Source organism: Cibotium barometz, chromosome 25 (genome assembly GCF_041138505.1).
Source record: "Cibotium barometz isolate CiBa-2024 chromosome 25, ASM4113850v1, whole genome shotgun sequence".
In the NCBI taxonomy this organism is placed as follows: Eukaryota; Viridiplantae; Streptophyta; class Polypodiopsida; order Cyatheales; family Cibotiaceae; genus Cibotium; species Cibotium barometz.
The window spans coordinates 27,098,749-27,124,183 of record NC_141070.1 but is presented as its reverse complement, the minus strand read 5'-3'; the positions used below and the strand labels follow the sequence as shown (position 1 = coordinate 27,124,183).

Sequence of the window (25,435 nt, the reverse complement as noted above, 5' to 3'; positions counted from 1 at the left end):
AGCTAAACCATTCATAACACTTTTGAAAACACTTTCAACATATTTAAAAACACACACGCACACCCACAAAATACACACACTCTCTCTGTCTCTCTCTCTCTCTCTCTCTCTCTCTCTCTCTCTCTCTCTCTCTCTCACACACACACACACACACACTATTCACTAACTTTTAAAATTAGTAAAACTATTCAAATTCTCTCTCTCTCTCTCTCTCTCTCTCTCTCTCTCTCTCTCTCTCTCTCTCTCTCTCTCTCTCTCTCTCTCTCTCTCTCTCTCACACACACACACACACTATTTCAAAAACCCTCAAACTATTCACAAAGCTAAATCATTCATAACATTTTTAAAAACACTTTCAACATATTTAAAAATGCACATGCACACCCACAAAATTCTCTCTCTCTCTCTCTCTCTCTCTCTCTCTCTCTCTCTCTCTCTCTCTCTCTCTCTCTCGCACACACACACACACACACTCTATTTCCTAAACCCTCAAACAACACACACACACTATTCACTAACTTTTAAAATAAAAAAAACTATTCAAAATAATCTCTCTCTCTCTCTCTCTCTCTCTCTCTCTCTCTCTCTCTCTCTCTCTCTCTCTCACACACACACACACACACACATGCCGTTTCAAAATTTTAAAATTTTTATTTTTTTATTTTATAAAATACATAAATGATACATATGATTATTACACATACAAATGATATATATATCATTTGTGATTATTACACATAAATGATATATATGATTATCATATATATAATGATATATATGATTATCATATATATAATGATATATATATATATATATATATATATATATATATTATATAATGATAATTATATAATATGGTATATAATTATCTTTTATATATATATATATATAAAAGATATTTATATATATGATATATAATTATCTTATATATATATAAGATAGTATATATATATATATATATAATTATATTCTCTCTCTCTCTCTCTCTCTCTCTCTCTCTCTCTCTCTCTCTCTCTCTCTCTCTCTTGATCCTTGACATTGGATATCGATGTTTTACAATAAGTTTATTTAAGACTCTATAATTGAAACAAATTTCATAAGAACCATCTTTCTTCTTAACTAGCAAAACTAGAGAAGCGAACGGTGAGAAATTGGTGTGAATGAGTCCTTTCGCTAGGTACTCCTCAATTATCTTTAACACATCTCTCTCATCAACCAAACTTTTCTGGTATGAAGGTCCAACCATCGCTGCACTGGGCAAAAGCTCTATTCGATGTTCCACATTTCTTTTATGTGATGCGTCCTTCCCTCATGCATAAATTGATAGACATGCATTGCGAAGTTAATGAGAGGTTTCTTGCCATTCCTTCCCTAGCACAAAATCAAATGTGAGTAATATCAAAGTTGAGCTTCTCAAAGTAGGATTGAATGGTGAGACCAAGGCCTACAACAACCTATTGGTCCCAAACCTATATTCCTTTGCCATCAGCTAGCTTAACTATGTACTGATATGGCGATGGTTGAGTCTTTAACTTTAGCTTCTTGACAAGTTGAGAACTAACCACATTACGACTAGAGCCCAAAGAGTACCTTCACTGGTCTCCCTTCAACCAAACCCTTCATGATAATAAGTTTTGTAACGAAAAACTAGTAACCACCCGCTTGACTAGCGTCTGAATATAAGACTGTATTTGCTATAGCCATGGGTACCCATTTCTTAATTGACACTGAGAGTATCCTAGTAGAACGGTGGGGTGTCTGCTTTAGAGTATCATCAAATAAATCTTCCTCTATATCATCCCCCTGTTCTAAATCTATAGGCTTAGTGGTCATATTTGTAGCTATGCGTTGCTTCTTCAATGGACAATCATGCATTTGATGCTTGCATATACAAGCATAGCATAAACTTTCATTCTTTGCTTTCTCAAACTGTTTTGGAGTGAGAGAAGATTTGTGGTCATTCTTCATTGACACCTTTCTCTTAACTCCTGCAAGAGTCGTTGTAGAGGAATGTACACTAGACATAGATGCCTTTCCCTTTTGCACCACTAGTGTACGTCGAAGCTTCATAAGTAGGTCACATAAAATGAGACTTGGAAACTTGACCCATTGCCTGATTTTGACCCTTTCGAATATCTTCATAAACTAAAGCCATTTCTATAACTTTGGATAAAGTTTGACACTTCTCACAGTGCGCTAAAGGTTGAAGTTTCTTATTTAATCCCAAGACAAATTTATGAATCTGTAAGAAGTGTGGTAAATTTTACGAAATTTTCATAAGCACCTCTTGGTACTTGTTTTAGCATACTACTGAATTATAAGATTCTTTTGAGAGATTAAAAATCGAGTATTAAGGGATCTACACTGCTCATCTGGTGGCAAAAAAATCTAAATAAATATAACTTTAAATTCCTCCCAAGTATTCGGGATTGCCTTATCCTTTTGAATTTCCCTCCACTAATGATAAGCCACATCCTATAAATTATATGCAACATGCTGGATTCTAATGTGCTCATCTATGATATCACATAAAGTAAAGCATTGTTCTCACTTAGAAAGCCATTGATCTACTACATCACCCGTGCAAGAAGGTAGAGCCACATCCTATAAATTATATGCAACATGCTGGATTCTAATGTGCTCATCTATGATATCACATAAAGTAAAGCATTGTTCTCACTTAGAAAGCCATTGATCTACTACATCACCCGCGCAAGAAGGTAGAGGTCCAGTGTACTTTGGTGGTTTCAAATCCTTTAGTTCAAGTTTTGGCTTTAATCTTTTCAGGTGTACCCTCACGATTCGCCAAGGGATGAGTATCTGAAGTCAGCTGAGGTACTATAGGTGTTATCATAGTGCAAATATCATTCATAAATAAAATGGAGTAAGCGGGGGTTGTGAATAATTCAGTTTTCTTTCCAACTTTCAAGCATTTTTCTTGCTGATGATCATTATTGGGCCAGCAACCTACAATCATCTAAATAAGGGATTTTGTGTTTTTTTTTCTCATTTTTGTTTGTGATGTCTTTTTAAAAGAATAGAAATGCATAAATATGGTTTGCATGTTTATATGCATCGTTTACTAAGAGGCACAATCACATGCAATGCATTTGATAAGGCATAATTATATGCATACACTACAATATAGTTAAGGCATAGGCATTATGCTTTTATATGCATTTAGATAATAGCTTTGAAATTGGACAAATTATATGCATACACTACAATATAGTTAAGGCATAGGCATTATGCTTTTATATGCATTTAGATAATAGCTTTGAAATTGGACAAATATTCCAAAAAAGAGCTTTGGGCCTTCCAATGGGGACATTTGCATTATGAACGCGCTTTTTATGATACTTAAGCAAAACCACAAAAATTTGGTTTCTATACATATAGGAGACCAAGACAAAACTTCTTGAGAATAAAGATAAGCCAAAATAGACAAAACTGCAGCCAAAACATGACTAGAAATAATAAAGCAATCATGAAATGCATGTGCATGACCAAGAATTTATCACATTCTACCCAAATATCTTGAAAAAGTGATTTGGGGGATGCAATGTATATTGGGATAAAGAAACCGCTTTTAAAGAAATTCACAAAAATCCATATTTTAAAATGATTTTTGCACAATGAGAAACATAAGAGTATCAAATTAAAGTATTTCAGGATGAATGGAGTAACAATGGTTTTTACAATAACAAAAAATTGTATGATAAAGACAATTGATAACTACATGACTTGTGATCACCTTCAATATTTTACTGTTTTTGGGACCTCTCTCTCTCTCTCTCTCTCTAACACATTGTTTCTCTGAATTGGAAGCATCTCCACCTTTCGATCCCATACTTGCCTTCCCGCAGGTAGGCGTACCTCATAGGTATGATCGCTGGGTGTCAAATTCGACAAACTATAGATTGATGGAATGCTTCTCATAGTAAGCACTACACACATTAATGCATACCCTTCATCCAAGTTTGATCGGTAACTACTCTTTGTTTTGAATTCTTTGACTAGATTATCATTTGACCAAATCAAGTGATCAACCAACTACTCTCTATTTTGACTTCCTTAACTGGTCAGGCATTGAGTGTATACTAACATAAAAATGGTGAACCATTCTTCAAGCTTTGTTTTCATTCAATGGTGAAGGAGTCACTTGTGTACAAAATAAGGAATGGCTTCACAATTAGGAGGCATACTTCTATACATTCCCTTGTGATGATAAAGGCAAGGTGAAGAAAGTGACTTAACATTTCACGGAGAGAGCTAGATCTTGGTGGTTGTAAGCAATGCACAAGCATGTGTGTGTTGGGAGAGTTTAACCTATGACGTTGTACAAAGCATTGTAAGTATCTGCGAGAAAATGAGTTTTAGAGCAAGAAGCATGACACTTCCACATGAGTCTTTGTCTAGGTATGCCAAGGAGTATTGGTATCTTTCCTTTCTATGCCAACCATCAAGGAGAAGGAAAACATAGATAAATTTGGAAAAAAACTAGACAAAGGTTTCATGCAAGTCCAATACATTATGGAGAGTGATGATGATGTTCTCCTCGATGAGATCTTAGTGTTAGTGGGACTTTTCCACAAGACAACCTTATCATTTATTGGACAATCTGCAAGTTCACTTTAGAATATATTTTTTATTGGAAGCCACTCTTATGAGGACACTATAAGGGAAACCAAGATAGGTAGGATCAATGTATCTGAATTATTTATGCCACCTCTTGGTATATCCACCAATAGAATCGGTCTATAGTGTCAAGATAGCATCCACTATGAAAACAAACACAAATGCCTCATAGATATAATATCCAACCTCATAAGAGCATCTACGAGCATCAAAACTAAATGTGTCTAAATCTGAATCATGCCAAGATATAAGCAAGGCCAAACCATCAACATGATAAACATCTTACAAATCATCCAAGGCATGGTCCCACATAGGCATCATCCATTAACATGATAAGATATAAGCGAGGCCAAACCATCTACATAATAAACATCTTGCAAATCACCCAAGGCATGGTCCTTGTCACACAGAACCACATAAGCATGATCCATCGCATACAACTTCTTGAAATGTGCATCCATTCATGAATTCCCACTTCCAATACTATCATCAAAATCCAAAACATCCTCCATAGAATCAGCACAGAAATGATCCACTGGTGTAGAGATGTAACTAGAACTCAAGACGAAATCCAAATCTTTGCATTGACACATGTATGGCCTCTTCGCATCTTGTTGTCCAGAAATTACAACAAGTGTCTTGTCCACCTCAACTTCCATAATGCACACATAAGACCCACATTATCATAATCCATGCATTCACCAAATGCGAGAGTGAATTGGATCTTCTTTTGCTCTTTGTAAATCCACTATCATCCAAAATTGAGTGCATAATGGCCCTTCCATCCCCGCTCAATTCAAAGGTATTGATCAAGATGTAGGCCACATTCGCACTTATGATTACTTGGTGACCAAGGATGGGCATATAAGCTTTCCCCTTGGATCCCTTTTGGTGGCCACTTTACTGAACATTAGGGATGTTATTGTGATTCTCATGATTGTGAGACATTGACATTGGATGGTGACCTTCATGGAGTTCCCTTTGATCTAGGCAATAATTGGGACCATTTTCTTGGTGGATCATTGCATGGAGCTTCCTTTAGTACGGCAATTATGCACATGTGTATATGAATCATTGCTTCTTGGGACTTCCATTTAACCCAAGAGATTGCATTATGATTGAGGATGCATGGCTACATTATTTTTTTGACCCAGGTGGCATTATGTTTTACAACTTTTAAGTTGGTCCATGCAATTTTCCATGCTACGAGGTCCTTATGATGTTGGTGTTATTTGTGCATCGACACTCATGGTTCCCCATTTGATCTTGGCAATGACTTGGTTCAATATATGGCATTGTGGATCGTTGGGTACCTTCAATGGTCTATGACTCCATATATTATGGGTCAATTGATTTTTTACACGACCACACTTCGATTTTGAGGATGAAATCATTCTAGGAGGGAATAGCTTGTACTATAAGAAATTATGTGGTTGGATATATTACACATTTACATGTGGGATGAGAACCTAGACACGTGATTTGGGACATAGGACTTACGTATATGGGTAGCCTATGTGTGAAAAGTCCTAGGAGTAAGTGACTATATAAGTCACTTACTCCTAGGACATCTTACTGACATAATACCAATTTGGTCATCTTCTTGCCTAGAGCAAGCTTCCATGGTGAGCTCTCCCTTTTGAGAAGCTATGTGTGTACTCCATTATGAGTGCAAGCCATGCATCTATCACCTCTTGCAAGAAAAATCTTTGCCAACTCATCCGTGCTCATGTCCTTAACTAGAACTCTAGCTACTAGTTGGGCACCCTTAGCTGACGACGAGATGAGGCTTTGGATGATGCGTCCCCTATCTCCTCTTGGCTTGGGTGAACAACTTCTACATCCTTGCCTTGCAAGTTATCTGCTTGGTCTATTGCCTCGCAGAAGCACTCATCAAAGATGTAGTGCCTAGACCTATAGAGATGGTCATGAAGCCTCTTACTCTTAAGACCGATCATAAATTGATCGGTGAGTAATAGATCACCTAGTCTTTCATGGTAGGTGTTGTATCTCAGTGAGATACTTGGTTCTAGAAATGTAGTCCCACATGGTTTCTCCCTCCTCTTGCTTGAGGTTGCATATTTGCACGATGAGGCGCCATCTGGCTCCACTAGGCAAGAATCTCACTATGAAAGTGAGTCTCAAGACCTCGTAGCTGGCCTTCTTACGTGGCTTTAGTGACTTAAACCATTGGCCTGCTTTTCCTTCAAGGCAAAGTCCAAATGAGCAGATCTTAGTGGGATCATCTATCCATCCCATGGCCTCACAAATTTGATTGAGCTTCTCTAGGTATTGAATGGAATCTCCAATTACGCGCTGGTAGACGCGTTTCTGAAACCACTATACACGCGAATTTAGATGCCAATATTCATCATCCTTGAGATGTAGATTAGGTTAGTTTTGCCCAACTATGAGTCTCTAGATGCTATGTTAGTTGCAACTCCCCTTCTCATTTCAAACACCATCCTCAACGTGTCTTCTACTTATACACGAGGTGGTGGAATGTAAGGAGCTAGTTGCGTGAAACCATTCATTTCAAGCTACGGGATCTCTTGCCCTATATGGGATTAAACTGCAATTTCCATTGGCACTTGTCCTTCACCAACCTAGCTTTAAGCCTACAACTGAGGACATGTTCTATGAATGCTCTTGTGGATCCCTCTATGAGACGAGGTAGTCCCTAACACTGGCTCCTTACCCCTCCTTACTCCTCCCCATGTTCCTCATCCAAACAGAGAAGAATTGGTACTAAGTTTTATGATAAAGGTGCTTCTATAATGGGCTCTTGTGGAGAGCTGGACTCCTACTTACGCTAAGTGCATTTGTTGTTACCTCGTATCTATAGTGATACAACAAAAGAGACATATCCCAATTATTATTACCTCGTGTACTATAAAACATTCGTCCTCCATAGTGGTACAACAAAAGTAACATGTGCGTTTGTTGTTACCTCATGTACTGTAAAACATTCGTCCATAAAGCCAAGTCCACCCAAGTTGACTACTCCCTAGCTCGATGGGAAGCCCAAGAGATGCAAAAAATTGCTCAAGTGCCCAAGGCAGCCGAGACCACCACCGCACTTCATTCGAAGCCTACAAGCACGTCCCTAAAAAAACGATGATGCAAAAGGACGAGGAGCTACGGGCCGCTGAGGAGCACGCTAGCCAAACACAGCCACCAACTTTGGGATACGCATCCATCGAGACCGAACACAAAGTGGACACATTGATGGATGCTACCACCAAGCTTCCCACCCTCTCCTACCCACCCCAAAACCCTGCCAACATCTCAGAGCTCAACATGCAAGCCCTCCAACTTCACCTTCTGCAACATATCATATTTTTTCAAGGAACCCATAATCGTGCCTCTTCCCTTTCCTGCCTCATCACCAAAATCCCTCCCCACTCCATCAACCTGATCGTCACCATCTTCCTTCAAAGCCGACAACTCCACCATCCTGATCATCACCCTCTTCCTCCAAAGCCGACAACTCCACCATCCTCTTCACCCTCCCAATCCATCCTCTTACTGCCAACCTCTTCACCTAGCCCACCTCCTGGAGCATAGACAAGCCACACAAATAGATGCCTCCATAGAGCTCACAATGCCCTCTGGCCTTTGTCCATATCAGTACGCTTCATCCAAGTCCCTTATGGAACATGAGGGATGGCTAGACATCTACCTAGCCTACAAGGCTCTTTATTGCCACACCATCAAACCCTACTCTCCCCAAGGTGTCCTAGTGCTGTACAACCGGATTTTCCACCAACTTGAGATCATCGCGACCATAGTCATTATACAATTCAATGACTCCCACGTGGCTTTTCCCCAAGACTTCACTACAAAAGAGGGTCACCAAGCCAAGACCTTCTCAAAAAAACCTGCTACTACCACCGAAGGGGAAGAAGATGACGACGATGACAGTGAAGACCACCCCACCTGTGGTGACACGCATTCCCAAGAACTTCACCCCCACCACGAGGGGGGTACATGCAACCCAACCCAACGCATGGCCCATCGCCTTTGATCTTATGGGCGAATACGTTCTTGCTGTAAGTTATATGTAAGGCTTGAGAAACTAACATTTCTTGTAACATGTTCTTGAACTATATTTGGCTACTTGTTACTAAATACATAACTTACCAAAAGATAAGAGCTATAAAGAGAAGACCCCAAGATTGTTGATGCTTTTATAAATACCTAACATGCCATAGAAGAAATTTTTAATAGGCTTTATTTTAGCAATTGCTACTACAATTGGTCAAAACAATATGATTTGGACTACGACGGATTACTTTAGTAATAAGCAAGCACATTTCATCCCTTATAAGAAGACCTTGACAGCTCCACACACAACTCACTTATTCATTGAGTAAATCTTTATTCATCATTACTTGCCAAAATTTGTGGTCTCATCAAGATTCAAAATTTATCCCTTATAAGAAGACCTTGACAACTCCACACGCAACTCACTTATTCATTGTGTAAATCTTTATACATCATTACTTGATGAAATTTGTGGTCTCATCAAGATTCAAAATTCATCCCTTATAAGAAGACCTTGACACCACACGCCACTCACTTATTCATTGTGTAAATCTTTATACATCATTACTTGATGAAATTTGTGGTCTCATCAAGATTCAAAATTTTGTAGCAACATTTTGAAGCTTTTTATTTGAGAACCCATGCACTATGTTGATTTCTCATTGGCTTGTCATCCAAAATCCAAAGGACAAACTAAAATTACCAAAAGTACTATTCTCGATATATGTAAAGCCTATGCAACCACTTAACCAAAAATTTAGGATAAATAGATACCTCTTTTACAATTCGCCCACGACACACCTCTCTCAACAGGTGGACGTGCAAGCTTTGCAAATATCAACAAGACTTTCCCATGAAGTAAAAGCAAATGATGAATTTACCAAAGATTATGGAAATATGTACGAGATGCCACTAGCAGTGCTCAACAAAAATACATTAATAATGCTAATAAGAGGAGAAAGAAGAGGTTTTAAAAGGAGATTATGTTCTATTACGAACTAAGAAGAGAAGGTTCAAAAGTAAGGAGAAACAACATGTTATTAACATGGTGCCAAGGTATTGTAGACCTTTCGAGATTATCAAACGAATTAATGATCTTGCTTACAGACGAGAGAGGAATAAACCCTACACCTACTAGTAGTGAAGTAACTAATCTCTTTCTAAACCTAGCCTAATTTACAATGATCCTAGCCCTAGGTGGCTCTACTACCATGATAACTAGGAAGGATCAGAACCTTAGATGGCTCTACTACCATGATAAATTAATGATAACTAGGAAGGATCAAAGCAAAGCATGTAATCTACAATTGATTCCAAGCACACCACCACGCACACTTGAGAATGGCCATATACTAGCCTATGTACCATAGATGAGCTTTTACATCATCATCATTGATGGATGAGTTTGATATTCTCCATCAAAATGGGTCCCCGAAAATCCCAATTGTCACTTGAAGTCCAGGATGACTTTTTGATGCGCAGGTTGATGTTGCCAAACCTAAAATCAAACCAGTCACACCAGGTTATTTAAGGTTTACTTACTCACACACAACATAGCCTCAGAGTTGACAGCCTTCCTCTCGCTTGAAAAAGCCCGACCTTGACTCCTGCCATAGAAAGCAGCTTCCTTGATGCAGTATATGAACAATCTGATGAAGAGTTCTTGCCAATGAAGTAAACTACTTCAGCTACTCCTGCCTGCAAAGAATCCATTCACATGCACGACACTACTTGGTGAATTATTATCACGTTGTCTAAGAAAATTCATGCACCATATGATTTGCTGTGTTTAATCTAAATGTGGGATAACCCATTTAACCTCCTCCGAACTGTCTAATTTGATTGTACTCCCACAACACAAAATTACTTACACATTTAATCAAAAACCTGAAGATTGCAATTTCAACTATGTTGGAGACGTGCACGCACAAACGCTTACTCACATGCATGCTTACATACATACATGATTATATCTTACATTCTTACATGCATACAGACACAGATACAGACTTAACACTTACATACATATATGATTACATCTTACATGCTACAGACACAGATACAGACTTAAAAGCAAAAACCCTTCCTTACATGCATGCTTGCATACAAACATATTTATATGCATACTTACTTATATGCACACTTACATGCTTACTTCCTTACATGCATACATACACACATACATACTTACATTACATACATACATGCATACACACTTACAAATACACTACTTGCATACTTTACATACATTCTCTCTCTCTCTCTCTCTCAAGATGGAACATGGATGGAAATGAGGAGGGATACTCGGATGTTCAACTAGGTGAAGCCATGTGAATGATTGATTGGAAGAAGCTAGTATTTGCCAAAGTTTCACAACAAGGTTCTGAGGAAGCAACTCAAGCAGACTAATACAGAATCAGCCTAAGTTAAAGCATCTCGGAAAGAAGGCAAATGCGCAATCTATCGTAAGGAAAGAGCTCTCATTGAAAATTTTCATTAGTCCAAACCCCAAGATGATTGTTTTTTATTAGTAGTTAAGTAGGATTATTTTTTTCTATTGCTAGACCACAGATATAGCTCAAAACTGGCATGGTCTTTATTATGTGTTGTGTCTCATAGGTCATTTTGGCCTTCTGCAGACATTAATACTCTCTACCTTCTTCCCTCTCCTTCTCCTCCTCCTCCTCTTTCTTCTTCTTCTTCTTCTTCTTCTTCCTCTCTCCCGTGCTGCTGCTACCCGCGCTGCTCTCCCATCACGCTGCTGCTGCCCGCACTGCTCTCTCCCATCGTGTTGTTGCTGCCTGCGTTGTTGCCTAAGCTGCCCACTGCCTGTGCTTCAGCCCACGCTCTCTTCCTCCCTCTGCGTTTTCAGTCCCGCCATCTCTCTCTCTCTCTCTCTCTCTCTCTCTCTCTCTCTCCGTCTGCGTTTTCAGAGCCCCGACATCCCTCCCCCCCCTGCATTTTCAGCCTCCCGCCATCTCTTTCTCCCTCCTCGTAGCCCCCTCCCGCCACTCTCTCTCTCTTGTCAAGAAAGGGAAGCATGCCAATGCGAAATATCACAATAAACAGGACAAGATCCAAGTTCTCCGACAGTCCAAATCATTACAGGGCACCAGGCTCTGGTTAGCTGATGAACTCACTCCCCTACAGCTTAAAAACAAAACTGCAGAACTCGCCAAAGTCCGAGCAGCCCGCCAAGCTGGAAAGTGGGCAGCCTACCGTGACGGAAGGGCAATAATCGAGGACTTCCGTAAGCCTAAACCCAATTGACTAGCATTCTAATGTGCCATTGGCATTTTTTGTATCACAGATAGTTGTTTATCATCTTAGGGTTTTCATTAATCTTTTGCTTGTGCCTAAGTGCACCCCGAAGTGCATTGTAATGACTGTGAGGTACCGCTTTTTGGTCCCATATGCCTTCAAGGCATTCCGTGGACGTTAATATGACTTTCTCTCTCTCTCTCTCTCTCTCTCTCTCTCTCTCTCTCTCTCTCTCTCTCTCGCTGCCCCCTCGCCTCGGCTCTGCGCCAACCGCCCCACCCTCTGTGCTAACCCACCCCGCCCTTAACTGTGGGAAGCGCTGCAGACTGAGAGCTCTTTTCACCTGAGAGAGCTCCTTTCCCACCCCCATCTTCCCTCCTCCATAAGGACCTGAGCACTCAAGAACACCCCCCACTATGGGAGATACTAAGAAAATGGAAAATTCCAGGCTGGATACACCGGAAACAGCCGTGAAAACCAACAAGAAAATGGCGGACAGCAACCTCAACGCGGCCGTGAAACAAATGATGGAGCAGTTCACCAAGCTAGAGGACAATTGGAAACAAGAAAGAGAGATATGGAGACAGGAAAAGGAGGCTTTACAAGCTGGTCAGTATTGCATTCAGCAGCCATGGAGAGCTTCCCCCACACTACACATGGCATGGAGAGCACCTGTTCTAGGACTATGCCCCAGAACCGCTGGTATGATGATGAGTGCCGCCAGTTATGCAGACAACTGGGAGTACAGAGAGAGCTGGCCCAAATTACACTATGCCAGGCTGGACAACAGATGTCCGCCCTTACTAGACGTAAGAGACAGGCATATGAGGAGGCACAGTATTGGGACATCCACCACTTGCTGATGAGCCGGGATGCAGATGTGGCCTGGCGCCAGCTCAAGGAGCCTTCCCCACCCACACCAATAGAGGACCCTGCTACATGGCATGCTTACACGGAGAGACTATACCAGATCCCAGCCCAGCCACCTAACCCTCAGCCATCAGAGCAACGCCCCACAGCCCCTACTTTCTTCACCAGCGAGATGGTCACTAGAGCTACACGGAGATTACAGCATGGGAGAGCCGCGGATCACACATGCCTCCAGGGAGAGCACCTTATATATGCAGCAGAGACTCTGTCACCTTTCATTGCCTGGCTCTTTAACAGAGCTCTAGCAGAGGGTTGCCTCAGACATGGACTATGCATACTGTAGTGCCTTTACATAAAGCTGGGGACCGTATGAACCCAACCAACTACAGGACTATCATGGTTGGTCATACATTGGCCAAATTATATGGGGCAGTATTGGAGAGGCAGAGCTTAGTCACTATGAAGAGGCCCACAGTCTCCGAGCCCCTGGACAGGCAGGTTTTCGGCAAGGCTTCTCCACCATTGACCATGTCTTCACTCTCAGGATACTGATTGAGCAGGCCAGGAGCTGGGGCAGGTACTTACATTGCTGCTCTGGGGATTTCCGCAAAGCGTTCGATACGGTTCCTCGAGAGCGGCTCTTTCAGAGACTCATGACACTGGGAGTACCTACAGAGATGATGTGGGGAATTTATGCTCTTTATGAGCATGTGGCAGCCAGGGTCAGATGCCCAGGAGGTATGTCTGCAGACTTTGCTAGCACCATTGGTGTGAAGCAAGGATGCCCACTATCTCCCACCCTCTTCGGGCTATACATCGACGAGGTAGCAGACTATATTCAGCAAGGAGGTGGAGTCCGCGGGTAGATCTCGGACACACAGGGACATATTATGCTATATGCTGATGACATTATCCTGATTTCAGAGACACAAGAGGGACTACAGCAACATCTAGGGGCTCTAGAGCTTTTCTGCAGAGACAGAGGCCTCACAGTGAACCTTGGGAAAACCAAGGTTATGATCTTCCAGCAATGAGGAGGAGATCTGTTTTTATGTTTGAGGGCAGCCAAGTAGAGGTATCTACATCTTATGTATATTTGGGGATTAAATTCACCAGCAGAGCCGGGCGATTCTCTATGACGCAGGCAGCCCATGATCGACTCACCCGAGGCTATGCAGCCTTGGCTATGCTAGAGAGACAGAGCCATCAGGCACATTTCCAGAAGCCCCGTACAAAACGGTGGCTTTTGACACTTTAGTCACCCCAGCCGTGATGTACACAGCCCCAGTTTGGACACCAAGCTTGGCAGCCTCCACATGGAGCCAGATAGAGCGCCCACAGGTCATATTGCTATCCCGGATGGTTCGTAGCAAGCCATCCGTTCCCCATGACATTGTGAGAGCAGAGTTTGCTGCACCACCAATGCTAGTGGAGGCACTCTGTCAGACAGTATGTTTCTTGCACAGACTCAATGACATGCCGGTGGACCGACTCCCGCGCATTGCTTTTGAGGCATCCACGCAGCTTGCAGAGTCAAGGGACAGTCGCTCATGGTATACACAAGTAGTCCAGTGGCTCTAGAGTTTTGGGTATGATATGGACCGATTACCACCTACCCAATATGATCTACATGCCCCACACCTCTCCCTCTCACACACTAAGAGGAATAGAGTCATCAGGCAGGAGCTGATTCAGAGACATATCATGCGCACATGGGTGACACCATCACAGCCTCTCCGTACGAAGATGGCATACTACAGAGATCATTTCTTGATGCTGACTTATGATGGTTTCATTCAGAGACCGCACTACATGGATCTATATCTTCCACATGCTCTGAGAGTAGTGATTGGACAGCTCCAAGTTTTATCACACCCCCTGGAGATTGAGGCTGGACAAGCAGCCCGCATCCCGCGGGAGGAGAGATTATGCAGATTATGCAAAGAGGATGTGGAGAGCGAGTCACACTTTGTATGCAGATGTCCATATTATGATGGGATCAGAGCCACCTACCCTACTCTCTTCAAAGGAACAGACACATCTTTTCAGTCCATCCTACAGATATCAGACCAACGAGTACTTGGGCGCTTCTTACTAGAGATATACCGACACAGAGAGCAGTTACTCCAGTCAAGAGAGGAGATCCCAAATCCGACAGACTCAGCTGACCGATTTCTTCCAGACAGCCATGCCAGATCCCACAGTGATGGGCTGAGGGGTCACTTTGAGGAGAGCAGAGGAGATTTGAGCATTGCAACGTCCACGAGCGCCTGGATACCGACCTTCCCACAGACATTGACATATGATCAGGGACATTCGGGTACGACAACAAAGGCGACTACAGGAGAGAGGACAGCCGGGACCCATTGATCTAGCGGCCATCTTGCATATCATTACAACTGGCAGCGCTGACATGTATGACATACTACACCCCCCCCCCTTTCACCACAGGATGGAGTTGACTAGCATGCCTGCATTGAGCATCGTTGTATCACCCTAGCATATAGTTGTGCATTTACCCCACTAGTGCTCCATCCTTATATATGTACATACATCCCGACCTCACAGTAGCAGTTTTCTTTCAGTTTTCTTCCAATTGTTGTATTGTGCACTGAGCACCATCTGATACTCAGAGATACCACATACATTGTAAATGGTTTTGTCTCATAGGCCAGTTCTCTTTGGCTTGAAAGAGACATTAATACAATCTTTCTTTCTTTCTTTCTTTCTTCTCTCTAAACACATGTATATGAAATGAGGCTCTGAAGTTGAAAAAGTAATAGAAACCTGAATGACGATTTTCGCACATTCGTTGCAAGGAAACATTGTCACATAGAGGCGCTGAGACAAGAAAATGAGCAGAATAAAATGTTAGCCATAAGAAAAGCCTGCACAACTTGCAGCAAAAAGAAAACCTCAAGGCAGAAAAGTTTCCTGTTGCAGGGCAAAGTAGGAGATGCAGAGGCAGAGGGGATCCTCTACTGACTCCATGCAAGCAACAGTAAACTTGCTCTAATGGTATGAAGCAGGATATCACTTTACAGGCAAAAGCTCATCGGAGTACAGTAGCACCAAGTGTATACCTGGCCACAAGCTGACGCATGATTCTTGTTGAGAATGGCATTAACTTCTGCATGGCACACGTACCTGCATGAAATAAAAACAAATGCTAGTATAAACATGGCTAGAAAAACCATTTTCTACATAATTTTGAAAGTTCAAGATAAATTCTGTCACAAGGGCCAACACAAGTGCTGTGCACTTACGGATATTTTGTTTGCAGCGGATCGTCATCAACTGACATCTGGAAGAAAGCACAGCATTAAGTAGAAACACCATGGGCTGCTAGAATGCAAAATTGTTTTCAAGCAATGAAAATACCTTTGCCCATGGAAGTGAATCATCAGAGCAGCCCCTAGGAAATCCATTATAACCAATCCCTGCATAGACATATATAGAAGTCCAAAAACCCTTTTACAATCAACAACATAAAAAAACAATGTCGTCTTTTATTCTTAAAATACTTTGAAAGCTCTTCAAATTTTAACTTAGAACAATAAAGGCAAGATTCTACCTCCTCCAAGGTCAAACTTTCACAAGCAAGTGCTACATGCATTTGCATGCAAAGGTTAAAAGGTAGGCTTGACCTTCTATAGGAAAGACAAAAGAAGCAACCATACAAACACAGCGCCAGTCCAAGAAATCGTTCTCGCTATCCCACTCTTTACACCCCTAGCCCTGTTCCATACACTCCCTGCACAACTTTCCACACTCCTAGCTGGTTAGGTGTTTATGGCACAAGGGTAGGGATGGCTCAGGAATCTAGGAAAAACTTCATGATGTAAAGCTTGTGATCCTGCAATTCTAGTGAAGAGGGACAAAAGAGGGGTCCTTATCCAAGGAAGTGGGATGGTTGGTTACATAGCGTCTTGACCATGTTGCTAGCAGAGTCCATTTTTTATTGAAAGTTGCAGAAATTGCCCAAGTTCGGGGGCAAGCTAATCTTTGGGTGTCTATGAGAGACAAGATGGTGCACCTCTCACTAGAAAAGGCCTGGGCCATGAATGGGGCTGAGGCATGTAGCATCTGCTCTTGCTTATTTTGGAACAGTGAGGAGCAGAGTCATCCTCATCTCCACCTACGCCCTTATCTTAGTTGAAGTAGGAATTGAATCTTCTGATGTTGATTGAAACAATTGCTGCACTAGCCATTCCCGTAGCTCTTCTGACTGGTACTTGTCTCTCTAGCTTGCTTTGACGAGTTCTCAAAATCTTCCACTATTCTTGCAAAACAAAAAAATGCTCCTATTCTTGCTTTGAAAGAATACTGTGAGTGACAACAATGAGAACAAGAACAGAGCATAAGAAGCCTTTGAGTCTGATGATATCTATGCAGTATCTCAAGTATGGGTGGATCAATCAAAGCTTCTTGTAGGCTCATATAGCGAAAGACTGGTCCTAAGAAAAGGTTTTCTTAAGGCACTCTGCATCAATGAATCCACTATGCATGAACTTTATCAAAAACTGTCTAGCCCACAGCCAAAACCTCCTTCTGCTATCTGCTCTCAAACCAAACTCACAGTGGTTCCCAACTATAGAGCATCCACACATCCCACCCTTGGAGCACAAATCCAGCTTAAAAAAGGTTAGGCTCTGATACCAAATGTAAGACCACTAGTGCAATGCAAGTGTAGAGATAGAATGTATAGTGGCAGACTTCAACACAACAATTCACAAGTAACCTACTCTACTCTTAACGCAAAGAAATACAATTGAATGTTTCATCCGTACAAAAGGTAATCCCAAAAGGTAGACCAATCTCAAAAGTAGGCCCCGCAGTAGATCCCAGATCTCAGCAAACACTAGCAGCTGATCCACTTCCCATCTCCAATTGCAGATGTATGGCTGTCCAATTGCCGGGATGAAAGCCAAAGAATTGATCTCTATTACAATTTACATCTCAGCCCAACTGCAGTAGGCGGCAGTCCCCTTTAGCAAAAGCTGGCTGCAGATCTGGTTCAGCCCATCCTTGCACCTGTGTTTTTGATAGAGAAGTCCCCAAAATGTGAGATAATGAGCAATAAACCAATTTCCCTATAAACAGGGATAGGAGGGGGCTGGTCTGCTAGCTCCATGACCTGTATTTTCCTACACATGAGTACACACTGGGCTGCCCATAAATGTCCAGTGTCTGGCCCAACCAGCCCGCACCGCCCGCCCATGACTTGCTAGGTGAAATAGGCCCTTGTAAGGGGTACTTAGCTTATCTTCAAGAAAAAAACAATTTCACGCGTAAAACCTTGAGAAAATCTGAAAATAAACAAAAGAGAGAGAGTAGAGAGAGAAGACACCACACTGGGGGTCGAAATAGCCTTGGCTGCTCCCCCCTTCCGAGTTATATTAGATAAAACTCCTTGAAGGAGTCTTGAGTACAAGTTCTTAGAGCTAGAGAGCTCTCTTGTCTTTTTATGTCTCAACACTGAAAGAATAACTGAATTTACAGTTCTTGCCCAAAAGCACTTGAGAAAAGCGCTTTAAAACTTCCTTTTAGTCCAAAAAGCATCTTTTCAATAATAAAAGTTCTCCTCTTTTTAGTATTTAAAAAGCTTTTAATCTTTTGCTTTCCAAAAGCTAGTTGCATCATTCCAAGGTTGTAAGGTGACCTTGCATTGCTATCTTGCCACGTCACCATCGCCATGTCATCAGCACTTATACTTATACTTATACTTATACTTATACTTATACTTCTTTATTTATTTATTTTTAATTTTATTTTATTTTATTTTTAATTTTTTATTTTTATTTTTTTAAATTTTTTTTTTCCCGTGTGCGCGTGCATTGCATTTTTGCATATCAACAACCAGTATTTTGATGCTTCAATGACATCCCCCCAACTTATTAAACAGTTGTCCTCAACTATTAGGTCTTGCTTTTCTCTGCCTTTTTTTATGGGCTTAGCTCTTCTCTCTCTAGCTCTTGAGACATGGTTCTCCATGCGGAATGTCCTCCTCTTCTCTTGTGCTTGGCTTTGGGGAGCATCTTGCTCTCACGGTTTTCACCCTTCACACATAGTGTCCTTGGGTTTGACCTCTCTAGTAAATACTCCCATCCCTTGCACCTCTAGAGTCGCGCTCAGAAAGGAGTCTCCCAACATGAATCTCTTCCTGTCACGATCAACACGCACCCGTTATATCTCAAAAGAAACAAACACGTGCACACATGCTTGTCCTCCTTGGGTTTAACAGGGCGTCCCCGACCCTCGGCACACACACAAATATGCTCACAAACATAAATCACAGAAACAAACACGTGTACACATGCTTGTCCTTGGGTTTAACCAGGCGTCCCCAACCCATGGCACACACACAAATATGCTCACAAACATAAATCAAATAAACAAATGAATGCACATACAGTTCCTTGGTTTTGACACCGATTCCTTGGTTTTTACACCAGTTCTTACTGTAGTCCAACTACCCATGCCACTCTCTAACTATGGTAGACTAACAGTATTCATATCCATGTACTCAGTTTTGATTTCCTTCACTGATAAACAATGTCTCCATGAGATGGCTAGTCCCATGACTCTTGTACAAAAGATTAGTGTTGTTCAATCTCAAAGTTACTCCTTTTGGATATAACTTGGACAACCCTCCTCGAGTTCTAGAACACTTATCCCCTGCAATGAAATATAAATCTTGAGCATTCTCCTTGGTTCTCGGTTCCTTGGATGTCAAAATACAAAGTCCGATGACATCCTCCCGACTTCTAATCAGTTGTCCTCAACTAAAAATCTTCTTGATATGCTTGTAAAATCTAGGATACTGCGCAAAGAAGTTCTCATCCACCCACTTGGCATCCATAGCCGAATAATTCTTGAACTTAACAAGGTACTTTCTAGTAACCTTGCCATGCAATCCTCTTCTTTCCTTATGAAAGACAATCTGCTCTCGTTGAAGAACTTCCTCTAGCTCTTCAACTTCTCGTGGATCCTCATTCATTGGTTCCAAAGGTTCAGGACCCTTATAAGCTCTTAGGAGACTCACATGAAAAGCATTGTGAATCCTCCAATAATCGGGTAATACTAGTTTAAAAGCCACATTGTTGATCTTTTCCAATATTTGGAAAGGTCCATAGTATCTGTTGAACAACTTAGGATAAACCTTCTCTTTGCCCTTCTTCTTGTGAAGCCTTGCTTTCTCAAACTTCAACAATACCCAATCACCTTTCTTGTACTCCACCGCCCTTCTATGCTTACCCACAACCTTTTTCTGCTTAGCCCTTGACCTCTCTATGGCTGTCCACACCTGTGCAAAAGCCATATCCAAATCTCTGACATATGCATCTACTGCAAAGACCTCATCCTTAGTCCTTAGAAGCGGTGGTAGTACAACTTTGCCATAAACAACCTCAAACGATGCCTTTCCTATGAAACTATGCACTGTATTGTTGTAGGCAAACTCTACTAGTGGAAGATACTTCTCCCACTCCGTTTTTTGTTCTTCCACATAGCACTTCAACAAATCCAATATGGTTGAATTCGCTATCTCACTCTGGCCATCTGTCTGTGGATATATGAGAAAGAAAAATCCAATTTCGTCCCCATATTATCAAACAATGCTCTCCAAAACAAACTGGTGGTCCTGGGATCTTGATCACCAACGATAGACTTGGGCATGTGAGAATATGTGAATATGAAGCGGAAGCAAATAGAGATCACACAAGAGAGTAGACAACCAAGAGAGATCCAACACTTGAGCCAAGAACTGAAAGTATTGAATAAATATGAAGGCACAATGATCATGCTTATGAACATTTCTTGGAGAGCAATCAGCCAGTAGCAAAAGGCACATGATCGTAGCAAAAGTGATAAATGCCTAAAAATAAGCTATAAAATAGTGAAAAAATATGGGAAAAATCCCTAACGTCATCAGATAAATATCTGGATAAAAAGGGACATAAAATGGAGTAAAAGAGAGCTAGAGATGACATGTCCAACACCTCCTCTCAGCTCCAGCACGGAGATCCAACTCCCATACGGGTAAGGAGCTCTCGAGGAAGAGGTTTGGTGAAGAGATCAACAAAGTTGTCCTTAGAAGGACAATACTCCAGTGTAATGATGCCGTCGACGACCAACTCCAAACGAAGTGAAAGTGGACCTCAATACATTTGGTGGCAGAAGCTGTTTAATCTTGGCAAGATGTGAGCCAGTGATCAATAAATCATCAATATATGAGATAATCAAACATAGCAAAGCATCCTGAGCAAAGACATAGAGATTTTTGTCTGCAAAGCATCTCTTGAATCCAAGGGAAAGAAAGAAGACATCGATCTTATCATACCACGCCTTGGGTGCCTGTTTCAAACCACAAAGGGCCTTGTGCGATCTATACACCTTACCCTCATGTCCAGGAACCTGAAAACCTTGAGGTTGTTCAACATACACCTCCTCATCTAAGTCACCATTAAGAAAGGCAGACTTGACATCCATTTGGTAAACCAAGGATATGAACATAGGCATCACAACCGAAAACCTTGAAATGAGAGACGGAAGGTTTCTGTCCAGTAAAAGCCTCCTCTGGAATCATATGAGAAACCACCTTTGTAGGAGAACGGTTGATAATGTAAACAACAGTGCTCACAGCTTCTCTCCAGAAAGAGGAAGGAAGATCAGAAGAACCACACCATTATTTTGAGGAGTATAAGGTGTGAAAAATTGATGGCTTATACCTTTCTGTGAGCAAAAATTATGAAAGGCTTTGAAGATGAATTCTCCTCCACTGTCGAAAGGACTTGTCGAACCTTCTGTGTGGTTGCAGTCTCAACCACAGTCACCCACTCTCGGAAGCGGAAGAAAGCTTGCCAAGAGATAAACCCAAACTTTGCGTGAGTAATCATCAATAATAAGCATAAAGTACCTGGCTCCTCCTTGGATAGTAGTCTGCAAGGGCAAATTCTTCATGACATTCGTCCCATCTCTTCGACAGTGTGTCCATTGGTGATGCTTTCAACTTGGAGGCCTCTTTGGTTGGTAATGTGCAACTTAATTCTTCCCCGAGCCATCCTTCTACCATCCAGGATGTGCTTCATGTTCCCAAGCTCTCTAGCAATCTCCTCTCAGTTTTTCAGATTATGGAGAAAGGAGGATATGGTGTTTACTTCGAGAGTTCCGTTCTTGAGATCATCAACACCGTACCTTGCAGATTGTTGCCACAGGTATCTAGGAAGGTGGTCTACCGTCTTTATCAATTGAAGTACTTTGATGGCTCTTTGAATGAGTCCCAATCTCATCTACTGCAACTTCTTCACAACTATCATGCCTTGGTAGCTCATGTGGATACAGATTTATGGCATGCTTGCTATGGGCATCAGAATTATACTTCTCTGCTACTGTCTTCTCAGTAGATGATCGAGGGTCTTCCACTATTGAAATCCTCACTCCACTTGTGTGGCTTGTCTTCATGGCAAGCAACACCGAGATGCCTTTCCTCATGAGGCTACTCATCGGGCTTCTCATATTCTGAAGCTCATTCATATGGATCAATGCGTAAAAACCAATCATAAAATTGCTTTTTGAAGTCTTTTCATTTAAAAAACCAATCATAAAACTGCTTTTTGAAGTCTTTTCATTTCTTGGGAAATGTTCCCTCAACCATGAGTGCACCCCGCCATGCATTAGCTGTCTCCGTAAGATGTAAACTAGCCATGCAAATCTTGGATGACTCTCAATAGTTTTCAAAACCAAAAGCAATATCAAATTAGTGAATAAAAGTGAGGGCTTTGCATGTGTAACCATAAGCTCCATCATATGGTGTAAACCGCACCATCCTTCCTCCTCCTTTGAATTCCTTAGCTTTGTGTTTACCTCTCTTCCCTTTCTTTCCATGCCGTGGAGACGGTGACCTAAAAGGGGAAAAAGAAGAAGAAGAAGAAGATGAGGAAGATGAAAGGCTTGATGAAGAAGATGGGCTCCTAGATCTTTTCCAACCATGTCAACTTTTTCCACAATGAGAGTGGGCTGATTTGGAATGGCTCCTCTTCCTTCCACGAGAAGGTGGAGCACTAGGTAATCTCTTTAAGGGATACCTCTTTGATGAAGACTTTTGATTTTCAGCCGCATCCTCCTTTGTTGGTTGCTCATCCCCTTTCTTCATTTGCTCAATCTTCTTAGATAGTTGCTCAAAAATTCTCATCAAGTCAGGATCTTGGAGAATAGTGTCCAAATTGGTCATAGTTTCTTTGACCATGTGGGTTCTTGAGTCTTCTCGGTGGTAAGTACTTCCCATTGGTTGAAGAAAAAGCAAAAAGCACCACGTGTAAAGATCATTATCCCTCCTAGGAGAGAGATATAACCTTCGCTAATACCACTGAAACAGGCCTTTGTGAGGACTATGGCATAGGTACTTAGCTTATCTTCAAGAAACAACAATTTCACAAGTAAAACCTTAAGAAAATCTAAAAATAAACAAAAGAGAAAAAGTAGAGAAAGAATACACCACACTAGGGATCGAAATAGCCTTGGGCTGACCCCCCCCCTCCGAGTTATATTAGATAAAACTCCTTGGAGGAGTCTTGAGTACAAGTTCTTAGAGCTAGAGAGCTATCTTGTCTTTTTACATGCCTCAACAATGAGAGAATAGCTGAATTTATAGTTCTTGCCCAAAAGCACTTGAGAAAAGTGCTTTAAAACTCACTTATAGTCCAAAAAGCATCTTTTTATAATAATAAAAGCTCCTCTCTTTTTAGTATTTAAAAAGCTTTTAATCTTTTGCTTTCCAAAAGCTACTCGCATTATTCCAAACCTGTAAGGTAACCATGCGCTACTATCTTGCCACATGTCAATGCCACATCATCAACGCCACACCACTTTTTTTCAAAACTTTTTTTTTTTGCACATGCGCGTTGTGCTTTTGCAGCAACCTGTATTTTGATGCTTCGGTGACCATGCCAGGTGACAACTGGCATGGCCGCCCAAAATGCTGCCCAACTTCCTGCAAAACAGGTCAACCAGCATTGTAGGGGGGGTCGAAGATGCATTACATTATTATTATCAAATATAAATATAACACTTATAGAATGGCTAGCAAACATAGTTAAATGATAATAATAAAATAAATTATTTATTCATTGAAACTTGAAAAGAGATCACAACAAAAAGCAATGCATTGCAATCAAAGGTTTAAGAACCCTCATCCTTATTTTGTGTGAGGCCAAGGCATTGGTAGTCAGCCTAGACGACAACACACGGGACTCATAGCAGTGATCTACTAGCCGCTCTTTGAGTTCCTCAACTGCTCGATCGCCATGCTGCATATTTTCCTTTGCTGGTCTGATTTTCATGCTCCTTGACTGCAAGTTTTCCTCCATAAGTTCTGACCCCAGCAACTTTGTACACTAATGCCTCAGGATTTTGTCATTTGTACCTATCTCAAAACACCCCAGGCCTTTGCCCCTTCATTGTCAAGACTCCCAAATGACCTGATGTCTGCTAACCCTAGCCCTAGCATTCCCCAGTAGACATGACGCATGCAAATGAGTCTCAAGGGAGCTGATGCATGAGCTAAATGATAGACCTAGATAGTGTACAAGCTTACACTTATAAAAGTCCAAGCTACAACAAACAGTAACAAAGGAAGTAATAATTTATGCAGAACTTACCAAGGATAACCTTGTCTTGACTTACCAAACAAGCCCCAACCTACAAAAACAACCATATATTTCCATTCATTATGTTAGACACAGCCAATATATATTAAGTCATTATATTAGACAAAAGCCAATATTAAATCAGAAGATGCCCAATCTACTAAAATGTAAATATATTGGCTGCTAGTATATCGCTGACATTTTGATTCAAAATGACATGCATTCACATTTTCCTTAATACTTTAATTGCAAAGATCACAAATCCAAGTCTATTTGTCAAGACAACTTGAAAACCTAAGATTTTGTAGAATCGTGTTTTGGTTAGTTCTTGGATCCCACACCAAGCTTAGTAAGCCCCTAAAAGTGCATTAACGTGTGGAGGATAAAATAATTAAAGTATGGAGTAATAGTTACTAAGTTGCAATTCTCTAGTGCATTTCAACCAAACATGAAATGGGGACCACCAACCAAAAGTTATCGACAAAGAGGAAAGCTTGATACCCTCGCAGATAGTCCTTCACCGTCTCAAGCATGGCATCATTAGTCATGAAAAAACCAAATCATGAATAAATTCACAGACTAGGTGTTCAAGTCAACATAGCCTTGCCGAAGCATGTGTCGTTGGACTTTACCTTAAAGCCACAATTGCAACTTCCCAATGTGGGTGCACACTACACTAGCTCGTCCATCGCATCCTCCAATGGAGTGAAGGTAGAGCTCTCTATGCCTAGATGGAGGCAAAAAGAAACGGTCCTTTGCAATACTTCTATCTCATAAAAAGCGGGAAAAAAAGAAGAAGCTAATGCAAGAGGGAAACCTACAAGTAAACCTATTCAAGCAAGCATCTATCTAACATGCATGAATCCAATAGCATACAAGCAAGCAAGAGTAGAGAAGAAGGGGAGCTCACAAGTATTCTATTGCAAAGGAATGATTGTGTATTGCTTAGTGTCGAAAATGACTTATATACAAGT

The 25,435-nt window shown here is 41.3% G+C and overlaps 1 protein-coding gene across 2 annotated transcripts in view; it reads right to left on the bottom strand.

Annotated features, from left to right (window-relative positions):
* Positions 1-9,653: 9,653 nt before the first annotated feature.
* The window catches only part of LOC147624423 (uncharacterized), a 41,265-nt gene continuing 25,483 nt past the window's right edge, over positions 9,654-25,435 (bottom strand). The window contains exons 4-11 of one of the 2 annotated variants that reach the window (XM_086819416.1): positions 24,474-24,513; positions 23,618-23,806; positions 16,198-16,256; positions 16,083-16,120; positions 15,900-15,963; positions 15,604-15,657; positions 10,285-10,383; positions 9,654-10,183 (exon numbers count right to left, since the gene is read on the bottom strand). In XM_086819416.1, the coding sequence (XP_086675542.1) occupies positions 10,133-10,183; positions 10,285-10,383; positions 15,604-15,657; positions 15,900-15,963; positions 16,083-16,120; positions 16,198-16,256; positions 23,618-23,806; positions 24,474-24,513 (594 nt within the window). In that variant the 3' untranslated portion in view covers positions 9,654-10,132. The remainder of the gene's footprint in view (positions 10,184-10,284; positions 10,384-15,603; positions 15,658-15,899; positions 15,964-16,082; positions 16,121-16,197; positions 16,257-23,617; positions 23,807-24,473; positions 24,514-25,435) is intronic. The other variant, XM_086819417.1, reaches the window with a different exon arrangement.